The sequence below is a fragment of the Fistularia commersonii genome, chromosome 2 (assembly GCF_037954325.1).
Source record: "Fistularia commersonii isolate RoL2024-O1a breed Wild chromosome 2, RoL_Fcom_v1.0, whole genome shotgun sequence".
NCBI classification, from domain to species: domain Eukaryota; kingdom Metazoa; phylum Chordata; class Actinopteri; order Syngnathiformes; family Fistulariidae; genus Fistularia; species Fistularia commersonii.
The window spans coordinates 22,996,649-23,015,728 of NC_141285.1; the positions used below are offsets into that span (position 1 = coordinate 22,996,649).

Genomic DNA, 19,080 nt, shown 5'->3' on the forward strand with positions numbered 1-19,080 from the left:
CGGTCAGCTATGGCAGCTACGCTCATAACTAATGCAAGGCTAGGCTACATTTAGCCCTCCGTAGCCGCTCGGCGCCACTTCCTTTATCAATCCCGGTAGCGGCGGCTGATAAGTGTGTCAGCTAACAGCTGCATCTCTTTCTTGAAGACGTCTGTCTCACACACGGCCCGCAGACGAGCTTCCAGAGGGAAAACACTCGAATCCCGACGGGGATGTCAAAGTGGCTCAGAGGGTCGCCGACAGAAAGCCCGTTTTTCGATTCCCGTCGGATCCAGTGTCAAAAAAGCCGCGAGCGGCGCCCTCCTTCCGTCGCACAACGGCCCCCATTCATCCTCTCCCGCCGCAGTGACTTTGCTCGCTCAGCCTCAGAGAAGCGAGCGATTCATAATCGCGCCTGAAAGGTCATCTTTTATTCACGAGTGTTTCATATAGAATTCCTCGGCCTCGATGGCCTCGCCTGTCCGTCCAAACATGGCCCGGGCTATTTATAGCGCGTCCACCTCCGCATCAACGTCGCTCTTCCGCTAACTTTTACCTGCTTTTCAAGAAAAAAGATGCTTAACTTTAGTCTAGATCAGGGGTCGGCAACCCGTAACACCCAAAGAGCCATTCGGACCCGGTTTCCGCGGAAAAGAAAACCCTGGGAGCCGCAATTACTTTTTGACGTCTAAAAATAAAAAAAAAAAAGGTACCACTGTATGTATTGCTTTTTATTACCTCCACACTTTGTATAAATAAGTGTGTCGTGTGTCGCTTCTGAAATTCACAAAGTATTACGGAGAAAATTAAATCTTATTTATGTAATGAACTCATTCTGAGCTTTGGGCTTTCAGAGCGTGAAGCAGAGCCTTGACCTGAATTTTAAAAAATAAATCGGGAAAAAAATCACTGTGTCAGTAAACAATAAAAAATAAATATTTGCAAAATATCTTCATAAATATCTATTTTTACCTGGTTTATGGGACTTCTGCTCCTGAACTTCTGCGCACAGCATCTGCAAATCGGGACTTTACCGGCTTCCGCGAGTGTGACGTTATTTTGAGCGGCGAAAAATAAGAAATATAATTGTATTCAGTATTTCAAGATCACAATAATCTTCCAACTTAGAACTAAAAACTAAAAAAAGGAATTAACACAAATGGAATATACTGGTCTAGAAGATCTAGATGCGCTTCTGCAAACCCTTTTATCGAGTGAAGACGCCTTCGCCAGCTAACTGTCTCCCTTCTTCCAGGCTTGTAACGTAAACACAGGAGAGCTGGCTGCTATCAAAGTCATCAAGCTGGAACCAGGTGAGATCGCACCCCTCTCCTTCCACTCTTTTTGTTTACATCGCCGTCACTCCAGCAAAATACCGCAACGCGCAAGTCTGCTTTTCGGACGTCATTCGGAGAACCTCCTCAGAAGCTCAGAGAAATGTGACCTCTTCGTTCCAGGAGAGGACTTTGCCGTCGTCCAGCAGGAGATAATAATGATGAAAGACTGTAAACACTCCAACATCGTGGCCTATTTCGGCAGTTATCTTCGGTAAGATTGCGTGTGTGTGTGTGTGTGTGTGTGTGTGTGTGTTGCATTCCATGCATCCCTGGATTTCAAGTGCGCAGTTCAGGATTTCCGAAGAAATCTGTGAAGCGTTTGCACAACGGGGCTGTTTTTCAAGGTCCGTCCAAAGCTGACGAGCCCAAGATTATGATGATGATAGTTATAATAAAAAAAAATAATAAGAAGAAGAAGAATGAAATCAGACACTTAACGTAGCCGGAGCTGTTATTTGCAGTTGTAATTTGCATGTCCGCTCACAACTACCCCAACTTTTTAGCACCGCTTGTCACTGTCTTCCTGCTCCCAAGTTTGCCTTTTTATTGTCTAAAGATAGATTTCAGCTCCCCAGAGGTTTTAAAAAGGACTCACGGACGCCTTTTTTATTTTTATGCTTTTTTCTGACGTCCACACCGCGCCGAAGCGGTGCATCACGGGACCACAACCCCACCCCCTCCTCCTCGGCCCGATCGCATCTCGACAGCGCCGTGACCGTAGCAAAGACGACAAAAGACGCAGGAATGCCCCCGTAGCCCCCCGGGGATCGTTGTTATTTTTTTTGGCTAATTGCATCTGCCGCGTTTTCTCAAACGGCCTTCTGTCTGCGCCGCCGCGGAGGAGAGCGTCAGAACAACAGGCCTCTTTATCTCGCGCTCAGCTCGCGTCGTTCGCGCCCCGACAATCAACAGCGGGGTCTGACCGGGCGCTGCCCTCTCCTCTTATTTTTTTTATTCATGTAAAATGTAAATATGACACTTGTGATCGATGTTAAATAAAACTTTGAAATGCAAAATAGAAAGCGCCGTAACCGCTTTTACAAATTGCGTGTTTTGTGCAGGAGAGACAAGTTGTGGATCAGTATGGAGTACTGCGGGGGCGGCTCACTGCAGGATATTTATCACGGTGAGAACAACAAATGTTTTTGTTTTTTTTTTGTTGTTTTAAGCCTTTTCTCCAGCTCTTTGATACTAACCGTATCTCCCCCTGGTTGCTTCCTTCTCCCGTCCACACGCTCCAGTAACCGGGCCTTTGTCGGAGTCGCAGATCGCCTACATGTCACGGGAGACCCTCCAGGTACCAAACACCGCCGGCCACAAAGGAATAAACGTCTCAGTAGTCACGACCTTCTTTCTGGCTTATCTCTGCAGTCGTTTCATATCCCATAATTTCTGGACTATTAAAATTCACATCTGAATATAAGCTGCACTGGCTAAAACTAACTACCGTAATTTCGACGATAAGCCGCGACTTTTCTCACGTAAACAACGATGCGGCTAATATATGGACTTTTTTGGGGGGGGGGCTAACGAGCCCGAGATAGCGATCAGCTAGCCGGTGCGGCTTATATTGAGGTGCGCTTAATAGTCCGGAAATTACGGTAGATAAATATGTGTACATATATATATATAACACGGCTGATGAAAAAGATTAATAATAAATAACACAGGGAAAAGTCCATCCATTTTCTGTTCCCACTTTGTCCTACTCCAGCTGATCGCTATCTTCGTCTTCCTCCTGTGCACTGAAACCAGAGACGTCAGAATCAGAAAAAACTTTATTTTTCACTGAAGGGAAATTATTGGGGAGCACATGGGGTAGCAGCATCAAATTGTGAGGGGAAAAAAAAAAAGAAAACGTCCTCTTCGGTGTCGAAATTGAACGGTTTCAGAATTTCACGGTCCTTTTTTCTTCGGTCCGATGCGACGAGGCTAAATATTTCGGCGGCATGAAGCTTGTTAGCCGCACCCAAAAAAATTCGTAAATTAGCCCCATCGTTGTTAAAGCTGCAGTGTCCAAAGCGTGTGGAAAAAAAACTAGCGGCTTAGACTCCGGATATTACGGTATTATTAAAACATTTTAGCTTCAAATCTCAAACATTATGGGTGAACTTGTGAGGAGCGAGCGGTGTTTTATTCGGGTAACGCGTGCTTTGTTTACGTCCGCACGCTCACATTTATCTTTCTTGTTATTATCTGTTTTTGTCATTTTTCTGAGTTATAATCATCCTCATCGTTTCACTGTCCGTGGACCCACACACACGCCGCTTCATCCAAATACTCCAATGAACGTCCGCCTCTGCGGCACCTGACGTTCACACATCGGAGGAAGCCTCGCTGAAATCCATGCGTTTTTGTGCCAATTTTTTTCAATTATTTTCTGCAGATTCAGCGAGTAGGTTTTTTCCTCGCGTTCGCAAAACTAAGCTTAGTCCCCTTCCAAGCTTCCCAGCGCCACAATAACATGTTGTCTTGGAGGAGGAGGATGCGGAAGTCTTCTTCAAATATTAGATAATTAGATAAAACGACTGCTTGCTCATCTTTTGCGACTCATGAATGTAAATTAGGCCTCGTCCTGGAGGTCGGGTGAAGGGCGTTTCAGGGTCACGGTCCGGACAGCTCGTCGGCGACGAAGAAGAGCGCCGTCTCAGCCGCTGACTGTGTGTTTGTGTGTCTGCAGGGCCTGTACTATCTACACAACAAGGGCAAGATGCACAGAGACATCAAGGTGAGCTCCGGAGAAGCTCCTCCAAGACGTCGGCGTCTGGGATGGGATTTTTATCATTTCATTTCTCGAGGATGTTTTTTTTTTTCGATTCGGCATGCTGGAAACTGTAGAGATATTACACGCTCCTCCAGGTTCTGCGTATTTGATCTTGCCGTTACACGCAAATTTACACATGAATCTCTTCATGGAAAACGATCAAATTGAAGAGCAGCGTGGGTTAACGTTTCGCGGTGACTTGCCCGGTGGCTAATGTTTCCGCGATTGTCTCCGGACAGGGAGCAAACATCCTCCTGACGGACTACGGCTACGTCAAACTAGGTGAGACGGGACGCTCAGCCTCCGCACTCATGCCTTTAACACCGCCTTCTATTGCGATTCATCGACTCCCTCTCGGTTCTTCTCCCCTCAGCCGACTTCGGCGTGTCGGCCCAGATCACGGCGACTCTGGCAAAGAGGAAGTCTTTCATCGGAACGCCGTACTGGTGAGTTTTCGGGTCGCACGCTTCCATCCCCTACGAAACTTCCGCCGTCGGCAGAGGAGCTTCCTGTTGCTTCACGTCTCCGGTGTGTTTTTGCGCCGGTTGCGCAAGACGTCGAGATGATGGAAGCCTTCCTGCCATTTCTGTTTCTAGTTTCTTTTCCTTTCTCTGCTGACACCTCCCCCGCCCCCTTCACCCCCTGCAGGATGGCGCCGGAGGTGGCGGCGGTGGAGAGAAAAGGCGGCTACAACCAGCTGTGCGACATCTGGGCCGTGGGCATCACCGCCATCGAGCTCGCCGAGCTACAGCCGCCCATGTTTGACCTGCATCCCATGAGGTGTGTGTGTGTGTGTGACTGACACTTAAGTGTTTACCTACCAGTAATGAGTTAAAAAACAAACAAAAAAAAAAAGCACGTAACGTGACGGATATTGAATTCCTCGCTTGAGATGAACGGAGGAGGCATTTTGTGTGTAATTGTGGCGAGGTGACTCAACATGATGATTCTTCTCGCTCCTCCGCAGGGCTCTGTTTTTAATGACCAAGAGTAATTTCCAGCCACCCAAATTGAAAGATAAGCCGAAGTGGTGAGTGACCCCGCGCTTTGTTATTTTTATGTCTCTCTCTATATTGTGCTTAAAAACTCACACTGAATTCATAAAACTGAATTTATTGCAGAAGTAAAAAGCGATTATTAGCTTTCTTTCTTTTTTTTTTATCCCCTCCTCCCCCTTTTGACTCCCTATCCCCACCTCTGCCTCTCAACAGGACGGACAACTTTCACCATTTCGTCAAATTAGCCCTGACTAAGAACCCCAAGAAGAGGCCCATGGCGGAGAAGCTGCTGCAGGTGAGCGGCGAAGCAGATCGCTCCTACACTCGCCCTGTTTTCCGAACACGAACGGACGATTCGTTTTCACAACGAGAAGCTTCCCGGTTGGCCTCAGATGGGGGGGGCTTTTCTGTGCGGAGTCTCCATGTTCTCCCCCCGGTGTTCTGCAGTTTCCTCTCGTAGTTCAAAAACACACAGAAGGTTCATCGGAGACCTCACATCAAGCTTGTCCAAAGTGCGGCCCGCGGGCCAATAGCAGCCCGTGTTCATATTTACACCGGCCCGGGCCTCTGTCATAAAATCAATAATATGCGGCCAAATGAAAAACATTGACATTGCTTAAGTAATGCAAGGATACATATGGCTCTCAATGTTTTCTGCTTTTGAATGCATAGTAAGCATTTGATAGAAAATAATACGTAATATTTCAAATTAGCCTAGTTATGTTTAACATTTCTGATTTTTTTTTTTTTCCTCATTTTATGTGGTATTCAAATTGAAAGAACAAGAATAAGAACAACTTTATTTATCCAGAAGGAAATTGTTGTGCCAGAGTTTCAAGTAAAACATAACAATAAGAAATAATAGTAGAAAATTGTATAAACAGCAAATTAAAAAAAAATAAAATAAAGAAAGGGGGGGGGTTGGGTAAAAAAGACAGCGGTTTGGGTAAAAAATTTAGATTTGTGTTCTGCGACATGAAAAGTATGCCATTTGGAAAAAAAACAAAAAAACAAAACCATGAAATATTTCATTTGCATTAAATGTTTACGGTTCAAAGAATGTCAGGTTGTCCCTCACACATTTTCACCTCAATATGGCCTTCTTTGCAAAATGTTTGTCCAGATGTGTGAGGGGGTAAATGCTAGCATGTCTTGCTAGCAACCACGACTGCAGGATAAGCAGCATAGATAACAAGAACCCATCCGTGTACACATCGTCATCTAAGTTCCCCCACGGCGTCGGCCGTCACGGTCTCAGATCCGACGTCCTGACGTGTTTCTCCTCCTCTTCCCGGCAGCATCCCTTCGTGTCCCAGCCTCTCAGCAGGACGCTGGCCATCGAGCTGCTGGAGCGATCCAAGAACCCCGACCACAGCAACTACAACGACTTCGACGACGACGACCCCGAGCCAGAGGTGACCTTTGACCTTCTCTGAGCTTGTGTGCTTTTTTTTTTTTTTTCTCCTTAAAAAAAAACTCGCTGACATCAGGGTGGCGATGCTCTTTTGTTGGATTGCTCTTCTCCGTTTCCTTCAATCGTCTGCTCCCGGTTCGCCCAGCTCCCTCCCCTCCGCCCTCGTCGCTCTTCACCCTCGTCGCGCTATTTTTTTTTTCCTCCCCGACTTTCCCTCCTCTCATTTCCTTGTCCTCTCCTCTCCATTCTCCACCCTCTGCCACATCCACAGTTTAAGTACAGGGGTCATTTCCTTCCCATAAGCCCCGGCGCTCGGCGGGCGCCCCGCTTCGCAGCTCGGAGGAAGGTACCCCATCGGGCCTGCAGCTTCTGCAGTGGTGTCCCCCCTCCTATTAACCATGTTTTTGTTTTGTTTTTTTCTCGAGCCGCAGAGATGTATGAATCGAAAGAGGGCTTCTGCTCGTTTTTGCCGATCAGTGTTTGCTTGTGTTGTCATGGAAACCGGCCTTTGCGCACGAGTCCTCTGAGGGTTTTTTTAGTTGCATGATTGGATTGAACTGCCTGTTTGCCGGGTATTTGCTGTGTATCCGACGCCGCCCCGCCCAAAACACTAACAGCTTAAGCATATTAAATATACAGTGGCCCCTTAAGATACGAGTTAGTATATATAAGAATTATTTAAAATACTAAGCGCGATTCGAGCAACTTTTATGTTTGAATCAAGAATAAGAACAACTTTATTTATCTCGGAGGAAATTGTTGTGCCAGAGTTACAAGAAAAATATAATAATGATAAATAATAGCAGAAAATAGTACGAATACGAGAGCAAGAAAAACAAAATTCGAAATTTGCGCGGAGCTCGCCATACGCTTCATGACGGCGCTGCATCTTAATAATCATCATGGGCCCTAAGAAAGCAGAACCCAGAAAGATGCTTTCTATGGAAATAAAGCACAAAGTAATAAAAACCTCAAGTAATAATGTCATTTTAAATGGGGAAAATTCATTTAAGATATGAAAAAATCAACATATGAACCAACTTCTGGAACAAATTAAATAAGTATCTTCAGGGACCAATGTATAACTCTATATTTCAATCTGATGTTGAGAAAAACAACAATTAGCATTAGCAGCTATGGGATTCAGCAGAATCAGCTGAAGAGGGCTACTACGCAAAAAGAAATGGCACAGATTGTCCAAAATCGCAGAATTCGTGCTGTCGTAGAAAAACAGCGGAGGCTCGCTCTTTTCCACGACCACAGAGAACAGAAAACTTCCTTCCAGTTCCGTGGCGTCGGCGAGATGTTAAAACCCCCGTCGAGACGGCTGCCAGAATGTGACACACCGTATTTTGCATCTAAACCCGAGTTCACGCGGGCAGACCGCACTTTGAAACATCTGTAAACGTCGGCGGCAGAGGAGATTATTCTGTTTCTAACAATAAACACACAATGTGCTGTGCAAAACGCCGGGATCAATTGAAAGCATGATCATTCCGGAAGCCGTCTCCACGCGCGTCAGGAGTTGCAGCCACTGAGCTGCGTCGCGCTCTTCGCCGTTGTTCCACATATGGCTTCAATCAGCTGATGCGCGTTTCGCCCACCGCGCCGCAGGCATGGTTCGGGGTCGCCGTGACGTCTATTGAATCCCTCGAGGATGTAAAGCGGGGGTGTCAAACTCAAATACACACTGGGCCAAAATTTAAAACTGAGACAGTCTCAAATTAATTGATATTTATTTAAAAAAACCTTCCTCCAGATATAACAATGAACGTTTTTATATGGACCCAAAAAGGTTTGCTTAAAGCCTGAATGTGGAACAAACCGAGCTTAATGCTGTACAATATATGCAACATCAAAATTCAAATACCAAAAAAAACCATCAATGGCATTCATTTCTAAAATAAAAATTAAATGAAAATCAAATGTCTCTTTTAATTTGCAGCCTTCTGAATTAAACCAGAATCAACAGTAATTTTTTTCCCACAGGCTAATAATCAATGTAAAATAATAATAAATATCCTTCGATGAACATGAAACCATTGGAGCCCATGTCTTGAAGTAGCAAGAAAAAGTGCATAAAATAACATTAATTTTAGCTCAGTTGGCTACACACTGATCTACTCTGATGCGTCCAAGCCAAAAACCTGTCCAGAAACCAGATATTCTGCCACCCAACTGTTCAGAAAACGCCTTTTTTACTCCTTTCTTTTCGCCGTTTTTCCAGAGGGTTCGCCAATATCAGCATAAGGTTGCTATGACTACTGTCAACAGAGGAGAGTGCGTTTATGGGTCATGTTGTAATTTTCACGCCAAAACACCAGAGGAGCATTCTGGGATTTGTAGTATTTGTAATACCGGTGGGCCGGCTCTAATAGTCACAGTAGTATCTTGGTATGGGATCGCGAGTTTGACACCTATGATGTAAAGGAAAAGAGCGCATGTGATTTAATTTGGGACGGTCGGCGATAACATTCGGATAAACCTGCGGTAGGTTCAAGAACTCGAAGCGAACCCGGTGGAAACCCGGGCACATTTGTCAGAAACATTCCCAAAGATCCGGAGGATATTGTGCCCTGCCGGGGCATTAATAACGTTGCTAGGCACGGGTTTGTGTTTTTTCGTTGCCTGCGTTGCTGTGTTTTGGTTTTCTGGTTGCGGGACTGCAGCTGGACGTTCAGCTGAGTCATCAAATCCTACTGAAAGGAAATAGCGGAAGGATTTTTTTTTTTTTTTTTTTTTCTACTGTAATCTCCACAAGTAGCACATAAAGCATGATACAGTGTATTTGACTTTTTTGTGTGTTGTTGTTTTGTTTTTCTTCCCCTCCTTTTTTTTTTTTTTTTTTTTTGAAGTCCCCGGTGTCCGTCCCTCATCGCATTCGTTCCACCAGCAGGAGCACCAGAGAAGGGAAAACACTATCAGAGATTAACTGTGAGTTCACACACACACACACATTTTTACTAAAATCTGACCGTTTTCCCGTTAACCGCCGCGTCCGCTCGTGTCTTCTGTCCGCAGTCGGCCAGGTGAAGTTCGACCCGCCGCTGAGGAAGGAGACGGAGCCCCACCACGAACCGGTGAGTCGCCGTCGCCGCTGGCCGTCGCCCCCCGGAAGCATGTGTGCGTCTCCGTCGCTGTCACCTTCACCGGCACCAGCATGGCCAGCCCTCACCGAATCACCGAAACAAACCCCCCCGAGCAAACTCCCCCCACCGCCCCCCCTTCCCGTCACCGCCGGTCCAGAAGCTCAGCCCGTCCACGTAGCTCACTCCTTTGGCGAGCTGGCGAGGATTTTTCTCAGCCTATCCGTATCTTTTTTCTTCTTTAAGTTGTAGATGGCTGAGAAGCCATGATTGCAGCGGTTGGGCATCAGATGCTTTATTTGGATATTATTTAAACGAGCACACAATGCTTCTGCGGCAGCTAACGGAGACTAGCGGAAAGCTATACGCGTGTGTGTGTGTGTGTGTGTGTCTGGTCTCGCCTTCCGGAAGAAAGGGGTCATTTAGATTAGAAGGCGTTTTCCAAAAGGAGGAGGAAAGGACGTCTTCCAGCTAAATTTACAAAAAGCCCCAGTTTTGCGACCCGGAGGAAAAGCAACGCTCATGTTTAAAAGCGACAGGGAGGTTTTCGGTCGACGGGAGCAGCCTGGTCTTATGTTCCTCAACCTGCTGCAGCTCAGCGGGCTCTACATCGTCCTCACTGCGGGATCACATAGACGCTCCTGCACAGATCTGCCAGATATTCAGTTTCCAGGAATAATCCAGAAGGATGCAATTTACCAGTTTGAGTGGCATCTCATCGGCCTCACAGAAGTCCCAATGCCCACGGAGTCTGACATTTCTCGCTGGACTTCCCGAGGACGCGTCGGTGTGTCCGAGCGCGGGTCCGACGCCCAATCGCAGCGTCTTTCACCCACTCGCTCGCCCAACCCTCTCCGTCCTTCCTTTGCACCTGCACTTTTTATTTTTACCATCCCCTTTTTCCCGTCAGCTCAGCCGAAAAAGAAAAAAAATCCCCCGCCTCTCCATCACGCAGGTCCTTGAGACGCCCCTCTCTCTCTCTCTCTCTTTCTCCGTCCTTCGGTTTTGACCCTCTCTTCTAAAGTAATGTAATAAAACATGATCCGTCGCCGACGACGACCGGCGCCCATCCGGCCGGCATTACGGTTCCCTGCAGTAACATTATAAGCTAGAATAGTGTGACAGATTATAGCATTACGAAACAAATCAGCCACACTTGCACTCTGTGGCACAAATAAACACCATTAAGTTGGGATAAAGTTGCAAGAGACAAGTAAATATGGCAAGTAGTAGATGGGCTGGACCGTCCCTCCACATATCTGCAGAATTAAAAGATAATCATCTAGAATACTGCAAATGCTCCGCATACTTGTTCCGGTGTTGATAAAAGGGTAAATGTGTTTTTTTTAAAAAGTGCAGCGCGGTCAGCACCTTCTGATTCTTGTCTCATCGTGGATTCTGGAGAAATCCTGCCAAAACAGCCGAACAAAAAAAAAAACAAATGTCCCACCAGTTGTGCAGCGAGTTCCCGGATAAAAGAATGGACGGACCGAAATTTTGTTTTTGTTTCCTGCAGCATGTTATTGATTGCTTTCTTTTTTTTTTTTTTTTTTTTTTCTCACGCAAAAACACACTTATCGAGTGATATCCAGGCGCGGGCCGAGCAGGTTCAAGCAGGTTGGAATGGGCGGAGAGACGTGTCAGGGGTACGACGAGATAGAAGATTATCAGCCAAAATGAAAGGAAAGGTCAACAAGACAGTGGTGAGACCACAATTACAACGACCAAAAGACAGGAGGCAGAGCTGGAGGTCGCGGAGATGAAGATGTGGAGGTTCTCTTTGGGAGCGACCAGGATGGAGAGGATCAGGAATGAGTCCATCAGATGGACGACACGTGGTAGATGTTTTGGAGAAGCCAGACTGAGATGGTTGGGTCACGTACAGAGGAGGGATGGTGAATATGTTGGTAGACGAATGCTGGAATTGGAGGTCTAAAGGAAGACCAAAGAAAAGATTACGGACGTGGTGTTAGCTGGTGTGAGAGAGGAGGATGCAAAGAACAGGGTTCAATGGAGAAGGTCTATTCGCTGTGGCGACCCCGGAAGGGAAAAGCCCAAAGGAAAAGAAGAAGAAGAAGAAGAAAACGAGGAGGTCGAACGCTCGCCGCAAAAGTGGCAAACAGAAATCAGCTAAACGTGTGACATTTGTCAAGACCAGGCTGCTTCGTGGGTGATTTAACCCCCTCCCTCCACTCCCTCCCGCAACCCCTCACATCAATAATCCAGTGTCCCTCCTCTGCTGCCGTGCCGTTCCAAAGAGTCCGTTTTGGACTCAGTTTTCCATGCGCCCCCCTCAACCCACCCAACCCACCCCCTCTCTGCTGCCATCTGTGTTCCCTGTTCCCTCCATCGTCCAGGTTAATGTATTAACTGAGGTCTCTCTCGCTCTGTCTTGCTGACCAGTGTGATTCTGAGCCCTATCTGGACTGTGTTGAGGAGCTCTACTATACCGCGAGATCTAATCTGGTAGTACTCTCTCGTCTCTCTCTTTCTCTCCATCTACTTCCAACGGGGCTTCGTTCCATTGACTTCTCACGTTTCCTCTAACCGCACACCTCCACCACTCGTCTGCCCCCCCCCCCCCCCCCTCGTCTTCGGCCTTTTTTTCTGGCCCTTTCGCTCCATGCTGCCTCGCTCCCTTCCTTCCTTTTTTTTTTTTTTTTTTAAATTTCGCCACTCGACGCCCCGCCGCTTTCATCCTCCCCTTTTTCTGGTTCATCCATCCGTTTGCTGCACATTTTCTTCTTCTTCTTCTTCTTCTTCTTCAAGCCTTGGCTTTTGCCTCACTCACTGTTGTCATTGTCATGGTGATAAAGAGTCTTTATGTTTTTTTTTTTTTTTTTTTGTCGGAACAGAACAATCAATCCAATCCACTTGCGAATCTTTTATTTTTCTGTGAGTTGCGATTCGGCGTTCCCCCTGCAGAGTTCCTCCCCGTAGGGCCGCTAGCGGCGCAGTGTCTTCACTCAAGGACACTTTGCACCATTACATAACCGCCCTTCGCCACCAAAGGAGGCACTTTTGACAACCAGAATTTTTCTTTTTTTTAAAAACACACACACGCCACCCGAGACTTCGCCCTGCAGGCCGTCTCTCCGACACGCCTCCACTTCATTACTCTATGACTATGGACGCAGTGCCATGCTTGTGCTTCATCTGCGTGCGTTCTGCGCGTTTTTCCCCTTCCTGCACGCCGCATCGCTGCATTATGTCATTATCTCCAGAAAAACAAAAACAAAAAAAATCCCCCAAGTGTTTTCTCGGACACAATGCCGCGCTCACATTGTGGCTTTACTCGGTGGTTGTTTGCTTCCATTCAGTAGAAGAACGGCCAAATCTCCACGCGTCGCTTCGCCCGAGAAGCAAACGAATTATCCAGCGTGTTTTCGAAACGCGGTGCTCTGTGTGTGTGTGTGTGTTTTCTAAGCTAAGGCTAACTTTTCTTCAAGCATAGCTGGAACTAATACGCGGGTCTCGCTAGAATTAATTCAATTATCCTTCTCATCGCGGCGCTTTTCTCCTCTTTGAAACTTTCTGGAAAAAAAAAGGTGCGTTCCTCCATCGAGACAGAAGAAGAGAAGGTGGACCGTATCTGACCGCCTTCTTCACCGAGGTTTTGTGTAGATAGTAATAGATTACAGTTGTGTGAAGCGTCCCTGGTGTGTGTGTGTGTGTGTGTGTGTGTGTGTGTGGCCTGTCTGTAATTGGTTTCAGATAAAACCCCATGTTAGCGCTTCAGGCATGTTCTTGTGTATAAAGCAGGATGGCGAGAGCTGGTTGCAGACACAGTGCAGGACTCGGGACAGGCGTGGACACCAGGTCTTGCAGACGCCGCTCACCAAACAGAAATTTACGAGAAAGTTACGCGCCGGATATTAAAAACTGGCAGCCCGACGGAGGTGAAAAACGCACCATTTTTTTTTTTTTTTTTGGTTTGTTTGAAATCCGGACGCCAGTTTTGCCGCGGCTCGGAACGACCGCACGTTTAAGGCCACAATGTGAACTCACCGACCCCAATCGACGCCGTCCGATAAAACGAGGTGTGTCCCCCCCCCCCCCCGATGCGCCTCACTCGGAGCAGAAGTCGCGCTCACGTCGCGGGATAAATCCGCGACGTAACTGCCCGCCCATGTTGACGTGAAGACGTGATAACACTTTAAAAAAAAAAAAAAAAAAAAAAACAAAGTTGTAAAGTAACTTGTCCGTCTTTCAGGACTTGCAGTTGGAGTACGGGCACGATTCGCCTTGTCTGCTGGGAGGAAACAAGTAAGTCCCGCCCTCGTGGAGTGTTTGTCCGTGCGTAGATCCTGGGTAGATGTGCTCGGGATGCAGAAGGTGCAGCAGAGATGTTCCCCGTTGTCTGAACCGCCCTAAAGGCTCCCGCTTCCCACTTGTTTTTGCAAACAGGAGCCTCCTCAAGTCTGTGGAAGAGGAGCTGCAGCAAAGGTGAGTCCCGCCGCGCTCCGGTCCCCGTCCCTAACCGCGCCCCCACACATCAGCCAATCATCGCTAACGCGGGACTAACGCGGGCCAATCACACGCGACTAACACGGCCGCCGTGACACCGGCCGGCGCCGGCCCCACGGCATTTTCAATTCTTTCCTTTTTTTTTTTTTTATTTTTAACTCTTCTATCTCGCACCTCGCTGCTGGCTTTGTCATCAGGAAACGGCTGTGCTTGATAGGTGCTTCCCACAGAGCATGGCTGAAACACACACACACACACACACACGGACAGTTTATGCTGCGGTAGGTGTCTTAAGCAATTATACCTGCAAATCTATGGAGCCCTTTTTCATTCTCCAAAGAGAGATCATCTCAACTGTTGTGCCTCTGTTTTATTTAGCCTGAAATAACTTTTCTCCAAATAAGAAAATGCAGATTTTACCCGTTAGAGCAGGGGTTGGCAACCTTTACCACTTTAAGATACATTTGGACCCGTTTCTCCGCATTAAAGAAAACACTGGGAGCTACAAAACAAATTTAAAGATGTAAAATGAATCAACAGTGTATAAGGTTATTTTTTTGCCTTCATGCTATGTATAAACAAAATATGTTGCTTTTTTTTTTTTTTTTTTTTTTTCAGCAAAATACTCAGTCTATTTGAGTCCCTCTTGTATTTATAAAAAAAAAAAAAAAAAAGATTCACTTAAATTAAACCAAAAATGGCGTCCTCTCTCTGTATGTTGCCATCATTTTACTGGCGCGTGCAGTCGCTTATTTAGAGCGACAAAAATATCTGAACAGGTTTTATTTAGATGTTACAAGATCGCCATAATTTTCAAATTTAAAATAACATTTAAAAAAAAAAATAATAAAATAAAATAAAATATATTTAAATTAATTGCCGACCCCTGACCTAGAGTCTCAAATGCAGCCACTCGATGATCTGGTCCAGGTCCAGATGTCCATCTAAGGCCTCGACGGGAGCGCAGAGATATTGTCCCGGGCCGCGGCAGGAATTTAAACCTTCTCTCCCGGCCGACCGGAGACATTCTTCGGTCATTGTTTTATTGTTCACGAGTCCACCGAGGCGAGGTGTCTGTAAAAAAAAAAAAAAAAAAAAAAAACACCGTCGGACGCCGCCCTCCTCCCCAAAAATGATAATCTAGTATCTGCCGTGGCCTCTGTTTGAGAACCTCCAGGCAAAGTTGTGATCATTTTAGGTAAGCGATTATTTTTAGAGCAGTCACAGTCAGGTCTGCAGCCGAGGACAAGGGGTCCCGGTTTGCGAAGGCCGGGGATTAAACATTAACCCCGCCGGGCCGAGACGGGCGTCTCAGCCGCGCGGGGGAATTCTGGGAAATGGGCCGTTTTTTTCCTCTTTGCTTTCAACCCGCTTGGACGTTTCTCCGTGCGTCACGTCATCGGTGGGCGGTCTGGACCGGCTTCACTCAGCTCTCCCTCCCCCCTTCTTCCTCCATCCTCTTCCTCCTCCTGTTGTCGTCCCCTGTCACCTTTGCTTGCCCCCCTTCCCCTCCACCCTTAATATCTCCCTCCTGTACCCCCCCTTACTGAAACCCTCTCCCACCCCTCCCCTTCTCCTATATCCCCCACCTCCTCTCCCAGGGGCCATGTGGCACACTTAGGGGATGATGAGGATGAGGATGATGATGGTGCAGATGATGATGAAACTCACACTCAGTAAGTCCCCTTCCCCTCCCAGCCTCCCAACACGGGAAGCCTCCCCCTCCTGGTCCCGCCGTCCTTCGAGGAAGGCGGCGCCGAGAGACGGGGGAGGAGGAAGGCTTCCCGCCCCGTGACGGTTTCATCCACGCATCCGCTGCGCAGCGCACCCCCTCCATCGCACCACACGTGCCAGCCGTGTTTGTGTGTGTGTTTTCCCAGCTTGTGTGTTCTCCGTGCCGTCACTAGCATCCTGTGTGAGGTTTAGCATTTACTAACCATAACCCTAACCCACCCATCCCGGAAAAAAAAGGAGGCTGGTTTGTATCGTCGAGGTTTTTCATTTCACGGCAGGCCCGGTGACGGCGTCATGGCTTCTGTCCTCGGCTTCATTCCCGCCGTGTTCAGTCTCGTGGCGTGAACAGTGAGATCCCGGTGTGTTCGGATCTGGATTCACGACACTGGCGTCTTATTTGCTGTTTTCTTGGTCTTTGCCTCCCCCACCTGTACTGCCATCTGTTTGCCTCTTGTGCGTGTGTGTGTGTGTGTGTGTGTGTGTGTGTGTGTGTGTGTGTGTGTGTAAACAATCACTTTTAAAACCCCACGGCACAATTCAAGTATGGGACGGGCACAGACGGCCCTGAACAGCTGAGTCCAGGCTCAATTTTTCTCCTGGAAGAAGAGTCCACTTTGCCCTGAGTTGTGTCTTACAGGAAGAATACTAACAATGTTTATTCCATAATAATGGGAATAATCACATGGACAGCTGATTAAACTCTTGCAAATATTGTCATAGATACGCCATCTTTTAGTTAGCGAATCTCCATAATTGTTAAAGTAGTGTGGTAGTAAAAACAAATGCTCAGCATTAGGATATTTGGCAGATAACCCTAATATTTGCATTAGAAAATCCTTCATAAACCGATGGAAACAAACTCCATGAAAGGCCATGTTAGCTCGCTAAAGGCATGCTAGCAAAGAGATAAAAGTTCTTAAATCCCTTATAAAGCGATAGATACAAACTTCCCGGAAGGCCATGGTGCTAGCTATAAAGGCCATGTTAGCTTGTGAACTTTGTATCCACTCCACAAAAGGTCTTGTTAGCTAACTAGCGTTAGCTAGAGTTTGTATCCGTATGTTTGTAAAGGATTTAAAAAGAATAATCTCCCGTTTCCTTGCATGTAATTTGTATCCATGCAAGCCCATGTTAGCTAGATAATCGCACCTTAGCAAGGAGCAAATTGTTTTTAAATCCTTTCTAAACATGGATGCAAACACCAGGCAAGGCACTGTTAGCTAGTTAGCATAGGCTACAGTTTATATCCATCTGTTTATAAAGGATTTCCTGGCATGTGTTTGGATCACCCCAAAATGGCGGGAACCCATTTTGGGTAAAAACCCAAAAGGGATTCAAGCAAACTGGACGGAGATACACGCTAACTCTACGTATCTGTGCCGCGTGGCTAAACGGACATGCTACAAACAGTGAATGAGAGAAAAGTTTAAATGTAAAATGTCCTTCAAAGTTCACTCACAAGTGTCTGCAGTGGCGTCTGGATTCGTCCGTCGTAACAAACGCACTTTCCAGGCCGCTGGCGGGGCAACTTCCTGTGTTTAATTGAGACTAAACTCCCCCGTCTGAACTGTTTACCTGGTCAGAGGGAGGAATAAACGCTCGTACGAAGCAGGAAACAACCTCACACACACACACACACACACACACACACAACAATGTCCAACTTTCTTTGAAAAAACTCCAGCATCTTGTAGGCCGGCAGTGAAGTGTGTGCGCGCGAGTGTTTGTGTGTGTGTGTGTGTGTGTTCTTGAAGCGCTTTGAGTCCAGATGCCAAACACAACACACACCCCTCCCTGGTGTGTATCCAGCTCCATACCTGTTCTTTGCTCCGTTCGTTTTCTCCTCCCATCTTCACGCCGTAGATCCACTGCACGGGTTGGATTTGTGGTGTGGAGCTTCTCCGAGAAGGTCACCTGTCAAAACAGCGCGACTCATTTCTACCGAGCTTCCTGTGTTTGCGCCGTCCTCCCCCCCTTTCTTCTGGAATGTTCATACCTGGAGTTTTGTCAGTTATTAACAACCGACTCTGCACACATGCAGAATTGCGAGGCGAGGTGGGGGAAATCTTTTTTTTTTTTTTTTGCCTTCCCAAATTGCGCTCTTGCGCACAAATTGTACGCAAGAAGCTTCAAATAGAAGCCGGCCTTGAAAACATTGGGTTTGATCACCGGCACCATCAATTCTTAAAAGATCTTCTCCCCCCGCTTCTTTCCCTTTATAATCACAAGTGTTGTATTTAGTACGTAGTGAATAACAACAACTTCCGAGGCGTCGGTTTTCTATGTCCGCCTCTGTCGGCGTCGGGCTGTGGCTAAAGTTGTCGGCACGGCGCAACGCAAAATTGTACATCTCAAGAAGGACAAGATATATGTGAAGAAATATATTTCATTAAATGTCATAGAAGTCTTTCTGGTCCCTAGGAATCAGAGTACATCATATTTGAATTGCAGGAGTTCCTCGGCTTACGTTGGAATTTCTACGGCGTGACATAATGCTAATATTGGACATAAGCACCTATGCTAACACGGTGGATATACTTCTTATCGTCAAGACAGTTGCACGACTTGTACCAATGCTCATCGATGTTTCGCCCTCCTCCTCCCCCCGAGCATTTTACTATATCTAATTTCACTTTCCTTTTCTTCAAAGCATTGATATCAGAAGACTAACCCAGGCTTGGGACCCATAGTGAAGGGCAAAAAAAAAAAACACAAACAAAATTACAACTGGCAAATGTACCATAATTTCTGGACTATTGAGCGCACCCGAATATAAGCCGCACTGGCTAAAAATAAATAAATACAACTGTACAAATGTAGGCCACACTTGTGTATAAGCCACAGGTGTCCACATTATAACATGAGATATTTACATACAAGCATTTTTTTTTTTAACTTCTAATTAAATACATACTGGTAACATCCGCAAATACATACTGGAAATGTTTTTGTTTTTTTTTCTAAATAGTGCCTGTAACCAAGCTGATGAAAAAGATAAATAATAAATAAAATGATATATGAATTATAAAAAAATAACACAAGAAAAAGTCCATCCAGCTATCTCGGTCTTCCTCCTGTGCACTCAAGCTAATAAAGTCGTCCTTTTTTTAGTTTCTGAATTGAACGGCCTCAGAATTTCATTGTAATATCATGAGTCCGATGTGACAAGGATAAATGTTTTGGCGACATGAAGCTTGTTAGCCCCAAAAAATCCATAAATTAGCCGCATCACAGTTTAAGCCGTAGTGTTCAAAGCTTGTGGAAAAAGTAGCGGCTTATAATCCAGAAACCCTTCTCGTCA

The 19,080-nt window shown here is 46.4% G+C and overlaps 1 protein-coding gene and 1 long non-coding RNA gene across 9 annotated transcripts in view; one reads left to right on the forward strand and one right to left on the reverse strand.

Moving 5' to 3' along the window:
* The window catches only part of LOC147236757 (mitogen-activated protein kinase kinase kinase kinase 3-like), a 44,495-nt gene that overhangs the window by 10,316 nt on the left and 15,099 nt on the right, over positions 1–19,080 (forward strand). For 3 of the 8 annotated variants that reach the window (XM_086173609.1, XM_086173617.1, XM_086173642.1), the window contains exons 2-18: positions 1,235–1,292; positions 1,437–1,527; positions 2,378–2,442; positions 2,558–2,613; positions 3,997–4,044; positions 4,320–4,362; positions 4,454–4,526; positions 4,729–4,860; positions 5,048–5,110; positions 5,292–5,373; positions 6,377–6,493; positions 6,764–6,838; positions 9,348–9,426; positions 9,514–9,572; positions 13,792–13,844; positions 13,986–14,024; positions 15,647–15,721. In XM_086173609.1, coding sequence (XP_086029735.1) covers positions 1,235–1,292; positions 1,437–1,527; positions 2,378–2,442; positions 2,558–2,613; positions 3,997–4,044; positions 4,320–4,362; positions 4,454–4,526; positions 4,729–4,860; positions 5,048–5,110; positions 5,292–5,373; positions 6,377–6,493; positions 6,764–6,838; positions 9,348–9,426; positions 9,514–9,572; positions 13,792–13,844; positions 13,986–14,024; positions 15,647–15,721 — 1,208 coding nt within the window. Of the gene's footprint in view, positions 1–1,234; positions 1,293–1,436; positions 1,528–1,554; positions 1,661–2,377; positions 2,443–2,557; positions 2,614–3,996; positions 4,045–4,319; positions 4,363–4,453; positions 4,527–4,728; positions 4,861–5,047; positions 5,111–5,291; positions 5,374–6,376; positions 6,494–6,763; positions 6,839–9,347; positions 9,427–9,513; positions 9,573–13,791; positions 13,845–13,985; positions 14,025–15,646; positions 15,722–19,080 lie in introns of those variants that run through there. The other 5 variants (XM_086173625.1, XM_086173661.1, XM_086173670.1 and 2 more) reach the window with 3 other exon arrangements.
* Positions 13,887–17,291, reverse strand: LOC147236758 (uncharacterized). The gene is made up of 3 exons (XR_015108792.1): positions 17,239–17,291; positions 14,220–14,282; positions 13,887–14,013 (listed from the first exon to the last, which is right to left on the reverse strand). It is a non-coding gene; the product is annotated as an uncharacterized LOC147236758 (long non-coding RNA).